Source organism: Lathyrus oleraceus, chromosome 7, assembly GCF_024323335.1.
Source record: "Lathyrus oleraceus cultivar Zhongwan6 chromosome 7, CAAS_Psat_ZW6_1.0, whole genome shotgun sequence".
Classification (NCBI taxonomy): domain Eukaryota; kingdom Viridiplantae; phylum Streptophyta; class Magnoliopsida; order Fabales; family Fabaceae; genus Lathyrus; species Lathyrus oleraceus.
In genome coordinates this window covers 448,794,274-448,802,376 of record NC_066585.1, presented here as the reverse complement: position 1 = coordinate 448,802,376, position 8,103 = coordinate 448,794,274, and the positions used below count along the sequence as shown (strand labels likewise).

The following is an 8,103-nucleotide window of genomic DNA, read 5'->3' as shown; positions in this document are numbered from 1 at the left end:
TTTCCACCATCTTTTGTACGATCTTCTTGATGTTTTTGTTAGCTTCCTCAACAGCGTCATTCATCTTAGGCCTATAAGGCGATGAGTTGTGGTGGTCAATCTTGAAATTTTGGCATATCTCTTTCATCATTTTATTATTGAGGTTAGATCCATTATCAGTAATGATCTTGTTGGGGACCCCATAATGGCAGATGATTTCTTTCCTGAGGAATCGAGGTACCACTTGTCTGGTAACATTGGCGTACGAGGTTGCTTCTACCCATTTTGTACGGTGTCCGTTTGAGACAGTTGGCTCTATGCGTCTGATCACGTCAATGCCCGACATGGAGAAAGGCCAAGGTGATGTTAGGACATTGAGAGGCTTTAGCGAAAGATGGATCTTATCAGCGTAGATCTGGCACTTATGGCAGGTTTGGACGTGGCGATGACAGTCAATCTCCATAGTCATCCAATAGTATCCGGCCCTTAAAATTTTCTTCACCATAGTGCTCCCACTGGCATGCGTCCCAAAAGATCCTTCATGAATTTCCATTATAATCTGGTTTGCTTCTTGCTTGTTCACACATCTAAGTAAAACCGAATCATAATTTCTCTTGTATAATACCCCTCCACTTAAGAAGAATTTGGATGACAGTTTTCGAAGATACTTCTTGTCGGTTATGGACGCGTCCGCAGGATACTCTTGGTTCTCTAAGAATTTCATGATGTCATAGAACCAAGGATGACCGTCCATTTCGTCTTCTATTGCCAGACACTAAGAAAGTTCGTCTAAGTAGTTCAGGTGAAAGGACGGCGCTTCATTCTTCCACTTAACTTTAAACATGGACGCCAAAGTTGCCAAAGCATCAGCTAGCTGATTCTCTTCTTGAGGGATGTGGTGGAATGTAATTTCATCGAAGTAAGGGACTAGTTTCAAGACATGCTCTTTGTAAGGAATGAGCTTATGATCTCTAGTATCCCAATCTCCTTTGACTTGGCTGATTACCAAGGTTGAGTCCCCATAGACTTCCAGGATTTTGATTCTAAGACCGATAGCAGCTTCAATACCAAAGATACAAGCCTCGTATTCGGCCATATTGTTTGTACATTCAAAACATAATCTGGCGGTGAAAGGGAGGTGGAAATTAGTTGGATAAGTGATTACTACCCCAACGCCATTGCCATGAGCATTAGAAGCTCCATCAAAAACCATGGCCCATCGGGATCCATGCTCGGGTCCTTCCTCGGGACCGGGGATGTTGCAATCCCTAATCAACATGATATCCTCATCGGGAAATTCAAAATGCATAGACTGATAGTCCTCTAAGGGTTGTTGTGCAAGATAGACAATACACTCCCTTTGATGGCCGTTTGAGTGACATGTTGGATATCGTACTCGGTTAAAGCCATTTGCCATCGGGCTACTCTACCGGTTAGAGTCGGCTTCTCAAAGATGTATTTGACAGGATCCATCTTAGAGATCAACAATGTCGTATGAGTGAGCATGTATTGTCTTAAACGTTTGGCAGCCCATGCTAGTGCGAAGCAAGTCTTTTCAAGCATCGAATACCTACTCTCGCAATTAGTGAACTTCTTGCTCAAGTAGTATATTACATGTTCTTTTCTACCAGTCTCATCATGATGGTCGACGACACAACCCATTGATCCTTCGAAAACGGTGAGATACATGATTAATGGTCTACCAGGTACATGAGGCATCAGCACAGGAGGTTCTTGCAAATATTCCTTTATTTTCTCAAATGCGTCTTGGCAGTCATTGTTCCAAATGATGGCTTGATCCTTTTGAAGAAGTTTGAAGATTGGATCACAAGTGGAAGTGAGGTGAGTTATTAACCTAGCAATGTAGTTCAATTTACCTAGGAATCCTCGGACTTCCTTCTCGGTTTTGGGTGCAGGTGTAGCGGGGTATTCGTTACCATTAGAGATATTGACTAAATCCAAGGTAAATCAGACAAGTCAAGTCGCCACCACACTTCTATTTATCCAAAGGAATGGTTAGAAAGCGAACAAAAACCTAAAAGTTTTAACAAAAACTAGTAAAAGAAACAGAGATCTGGGTAAGGGGGTTGGTTATGCAATAGGAAGGTGTTAGGCACCCAAAACATCCTAGGTACTCCTAGGGAGCCCTTTTCATATTTGTTGTAAGGTTGGTATTTTGTGAAAATTTATTTTTTGCAAACATGATTGAAGGGATGAGAGAAGAATATACAAGTTTATTTACATTTTTGTGTTTGGATGGATAAACCCATTGCCTACGTACCATCTTATAAAAAGATTAGGATCAAAACCTCGTAGTTCGGGGTAAAAATTTCAAAATGAGTTGGTGAATTGATTGGTCCAAAAGCCTTAAGGTCTTTTGTTATCAAAGGGAGAAAACTCAACCCAAAACCACAAGTCCAGCATGTGAGGATAACTTCAACATGCTAGTGAGGGGTTAACCCTATAATAAGCATGGAAGGCTCATTGTCCATCACTAAGGACAAAGGTGAGTATTACATCTACCACAAAGATAACTCAAACCTAATAACTAAAGGTTATGGAAATATTTGATTAAGAAGTGGCCATTGAAACCACAAAAAAAAATTTGAATGAGTTATATTTACCAATTAGAAGTATATACAAAAATGGTCAAAATGGATTAAAAGGTTCAATTCAAAATAAGTATTATGAAGAGAAGGTTTGAAAATCAAAAGCATAAGGCTTATGTTTCTAACTTTCAAAACAAATGAAATGTTTGCACAAAAGGTTTTGGCTTGGGTTAGAGTGGAGAGAAGAAGAAGAATGGCTAAGTCCTAAGTGAAACAAAAAGGTGAGGGATAGAAAAATGAACCACACTAGGAGTTCCTCTCTTGATATCATATTGATGATCCAAGTAGCTCCCATCCTTTGGAATAAGCAATCACAAGCAAATATTTCAAGCAATCAACACACAGGTCATGCTTCTAGGAATCCTTCAATGGCTTTTGTATCTTTCTCTTTGGATGTTCATGGTAATGGTTCCTCAAAGTTACTCAAGGTTGGAATCCCCTAGCACAAGAAAACACACATCAAACAGTCCTATAAACAAACAAAGAGTGGACAAGAGGGAGTTTTAGAAGATAGTCCTTTCAAAGTTCTCTTCAATTTTTTATAGCACTCTAAAGGCCCAATGCCTAGTTGCTCTTTGACTTTTATAGCACTCTAAAGGCCCAATGCCTAGTTGCTCTTCAAATTCCATTTGCTTGGGTAAGGTCCTAAATTCTAAGTCCATATTGTCCAATTCTTGGTATGTGGTTCACAACAAACAGATAAACACAAGCACAAAAGATATATACACAATTATAAACCCAAGTGGGTAAACGGAAAATGGCATTAACATAAACATGTGCTCCAATGAGCAAAGGAAAAAGCAAATGAATAATATATGCAAGAATTGTAAATTGCATAAAAGTAAATTGCATAAAGTAAAAGTTAGTTGTTAGTGGTTAATAGTTAGTATGCCATAAGGCAAAATTTGGCGCTATGTTAAGCAATCGTAATTGGACTTATGTAGAAGTCACAACTATCTGAGGCCGGTCAATAATAATGTAGGCAACAAACACAAGTTAGGAGTCTTGATTAGTGAACCAAGTCCCAACAACTTGCCATGCCAAAAGAGGAAGAAAATGATCTTGTATTGGTTTAAGCCATTTGCATGATTTAGAAGACAACGTATCCTTAATGCAAAGCCATTCACTTGATCAATTGATCAAGATGAATTAGATTTGAATAAAGGAATGTTAAGTCTCCCTAATCAATACTAACTTGTCAACCTTCAACTCATTGATCAAAAAGAAAAGAAGAAGAAGGAGGAGGAGATGAATGAAAGAAAATGGAAGTGACAAAATAAAAAATGCATTAAATGGAAGGTCATGTACCAATCCTCATATGTTGACCAATAACATTGAAAGTCAAGGTCAAACAACCAAAAACATAAGTGGGATGAAGATTGAAAGTCAAGAAATGAATAAACTATTTTTGGCATTTTTAAATATTCAAAATAAATTTGAATTAACATAAAATGGAAAGGTCAAACTTCAAAATCACTTCAAATCAACCTTGAAAGGTCCAAGTGATTTATCACAAGTTCAACAAGGTCAAACAAAGTTTGACAAAAAATTTCAGCATTTTTAAAAGTCAGAAACTATTTTTAATTAATTAAAAATGAATAAAAATAACCTAATTGAACTAAAATCTCAAATAAATCTCAAATCAATTCAAAAATTGATGAGAATATTTTTCATAGATTCATCATCATTCAAATAGGTTAGGAAAATATTTTTTGTATTTTTTGAATATTAAAAACTATTTAAAATGAATTAAAATAACCAGAAAATAGAAAATTCACAAACAATATCAAATGATAAAATAAAAAATATTAAAAATCAGAAATAGAAACTAGAATTTATTTGGGAAATAATGCAATTGGTCCCATATTTTTTGGAATTAAAATGAGAGAGATATGATTTTTTGAAATAAAAGGAAATAAACAAAATAAAAACAGAAATTAGAAACATGCAAAAAACGAGAGCCCTTGGATCTGAGCTCATTAATTGAGCTGGCAGATCCAAGGATCCAGAGGCGCCCGCTCATGAAACACCACAGTTAATGCGGGCACACGTGAAGAAATTAAAAGTCATAACAAGTAACACTCTTGATTGCATCTGGAAATCAGATCAAGCGGTCCAGATTCAAACTGGACACATTGAAGCCACCGGAAACTTCATCTTCTTCGAGGAGCTTCCCAGATTGCGGCCACATTCAAAAAAATGCAGAAACGTAAATGGCCACCAAAAGAGGTGATCTATATATCAGTCGAAAGAGGAAGTGATGTACATCACACCTATACCATGCACTTCCACTCTAGATCCCTATAAATGGAGAAATCAGAGCTGGAAGTATGATGGTGTTCATCATGAACTTCATGTTTTTGCAAAATTGAAAGCACAAATCATATGCCTCTATTGAGAGGACTTCAGCCAACATTAGATCCAAGCAAAAAGGTCCATGGATGAAGAGAACCGAGGAAATTACCAGTTGGAATGCAAGCTTGAGTTCTGGTGAATTGAGCACGAAACCTTGCTTGCTTTATCAAAACAGAAGTCCAATGCATCAAGGTGAAAAGGTCTAGGAACTTTTAGATCAAAGAAAACAGTCGAGGAAACTGAATTCTAGATCTGAAATTTTTAGAGAAAAGAGAGAGTTCCTTTGAGTGTGGTTGAGGATTCAATTCAGCAGAGGTTCAGGCGCCTTCAGGTTAGTGAAATGAAGCTCATATGCAATGTATTTATAGGCAAGGCAATGCGGAATGCATGATTTCAACTTTGCATGAATGGAAAGGGCCTCCATGCATGGGCCTGTACAGGCGCATGGAGGGCCCAATTCCACTTGGTTTTGGCAGCTGATCATCATCATTTACAAATTGGGCGTGCAGATTGTGTATTAATGGATCATGCATGGCAATTGAAATGATTTTCACGAAATGCACTATTACATTGAAGCCTTCGAAAATGCCATATCCAAAATCAAAATGCAAGCTTATGAGTAATGGTTGGAAAGCTTATTGCATAAGGAACAAATGTCATGTTGATCAAAGTTTCATTTGGGCCTTGGAAATTAGTGAAATTTGAGCTTGAAGGGTGATGTGCAAAACATGTCAAGGCAAGGTTTCTAAAATTGGCCAACTTTCAAGCCCTTCTGTTTTGATGATTCAAGCTCCAAATGGAAAAACCTCCAACATCAAAGTTATAGATCTTTTCAAGACAATCAAAATGGACTTAAATTTTGCATCATTTTTATTTTTGATGAAAGAGTTATGGCCACTTGATGTTGGACTTTTTTGACTTTTAATGCCTTTGGTCAAAAGGGACCTATAATGTATTGCATTATCACATGTATTTTCTTTGAGATTTTGAAATTTTGTCCAACATAACATTTGAATTAGACATCTTAAGATTTCCAATGCATTTGATCTCAACTCAAAATCATAAAAAATGAGTGAGTTATATCCTTGGGAAGTTGACCCAAAATTAGGGTTTCAATCAAAATGACCTATAATGTATTGGAATGGCAGATGGTTTTCCAAGCTTCAAATAAAGTTTTGATGAACATGAAAGTTGTTCATATTGTCCTTAAGAACATTTTTGCTTTTGTAACCATCTCCATTTTACCAACACATCAAAAGTTAGGTCTCAGTGCATTTCACAATAGTCAGATGAATTGACTGATCAACTTTTCAAGTCCACAACTCATACCTTGATGAATTGATGATTGAGGATACTCAAATGAGTTCAAATATGCATGAAATGATGAGTTAAAGGAATTCCCTTGATTTTATTTGACCATGGGCTGAGGTTGCTTCATGAGCAAGGCATTGTGATGCACAAATGAATTAGGGATTCTCTGGGGAACACACCTCAAATCCTTTGACTTGCCTTGATCAAAAATGATGAATTGAAACACTAGGGGGCATACTTGATGGATGAGAGCTTTGGGAACCATTACCATGCTTGCTTCCACCTCCTCTTGACCAATGACCTCCTTGAAGCTTTTGATCTTGTGATTGCTCAAGCTACAACCAAAAGATGTTAGTTACATATTTTTGTGCTTTTGGTTGGCAAACAAAGTGAGAAAAGAAATGATATACAATTCAAGCATGCTTGGTGATCTCAAACCACTCACAAGGAGTCCCACCCAAAGGCAAAGGGAACCAAGATGCTCAATGATCCTTGAGGCTATGCAATGCAATGTTATGATGCCATGAGGGATCTTAGGGGAAAAATTAGGGTCTTACAGATGCCCCTATTTAAGGTCATTCTAGCCGGAGAAGGGAAGGTTAAAATCTTCGTCTCGACGAGGTAGAATGGGCTTAAATAAAAACAAAGGGATGAATTTTGGTCCCTAAGAGACCTCATGATGCAGATGTATGTATGCAAAAAAGGTAAAACCTTGTGGGTATATGTGTCCACAATGGTAAAGATTAAGAGGAAAGTGATGACTCCCATGAATAATTCATTCTATGGGGCAGAGACTCTACTGGGGAGTAAAGGACTAAAAATGCGTGAGCAGGTCACGACTCAAAGCCGGGGAAAAGAGTCTCCAAAGGGAATAAATCCATTGAAAAGTCTCGAGCTGACTCAAAGATGCATGTATTGGGGAATATGCCAACACAGCGAAACTATCCGCAATGGATACTTCGGATAAAAATCCGGACGAAGACAATCCACTAAGGGACTTGCTGGGGAAACCCAACAGAATCTCCTAGGGAAGCAGGGGGGCGAGGTATTACGGTCACTGGGTAATAACCTCAAAGAGACATGTGATCCGAACACCGGTATAAGGGCGAGAGATATAGCATACTCAGGAAGAAATGAATATCTAAGACCGGTATAAGGGTGAGAGATATCAAAACTTCAAAACATTTGGGGAAGACCTAAAAAAAGGTATATTTCAACTCAGGAATTCTGACTCCACAGGGGACAAAAGTCATAATAGGGAGCAGAAAGGAAGGAACACCAGGGATACCGGTTACTGGGCATATAATAGGTGACCAACCAACGCGTGAATTGGGGAATATTTCAAAGACACTCATCATCCAAAAGAGGGCTAAAAGCAAACTCGATTATAGGATGGATATTCGATTCCATAAAGGGGATACGAATCTTACTCGACTGGGGAAGAACAAAAGGCTTCAACCAAAGAGTGCATGAGATATATTGTCTATTACCGTCAGAACGCAGATAATATACTCGTATGGAAGATTATCCACAACTGGTTACTGGGTTAATAAAGGATAAATCAACCGAAAAGAAAAGGCATCGGGATACCGAAACTAGGTATATAATGATGACCAATTCAGAAGAGAATCAATCGTTACCAACAACAGGGTAAACGAGAGATAACTTGCTGGGGGATAAATTGCATAATCAGGGCAACTATCTGAGCAAAAGAGGGAATATCAACACCGAATATTGGATGAAGATAACCGTCAAGGAGGGGATTACACCTACCGGATACTGGGTAGGAAAAGACGGAAGAGTAATCGTCATCGATTATGATGAACAAAAGGTTAACTCTACGAGGAAA

The 8,103-nt window shown here is 38.0% G+C and overlaps 1 protein-coding gene across 1 annotated transcript; it reads right to left on the bottom strand.

Moving 5' to 3' along the window:
• Positions 1-754: 754 nt before the first annotated feature.
• LOC127104306 (uncharacterized) lies at positions 755-1,396 on the bottom strand. Its single transcript, XM_051041496.1, has one exon. The coding sequence runs from the start codon at positions 1,394-1,396 to the stop codon at positions 755-757; it is 642 nt and encodes a 213-aa protein (XP_050897453.1).
• Between the last annotated feature and the right edge of the window lie 6,707 nt (positions 1,397-8,103).

Excerpts from the sequence above, each read along its gene's own strand:
- LOC127104306 (XM_051041496.1), bottom strand. The coding sequence starts at position 1,396 with ATGGCAAATGGCTTTAACCGAGTACGATATCCAACATGTCACTCAAAC.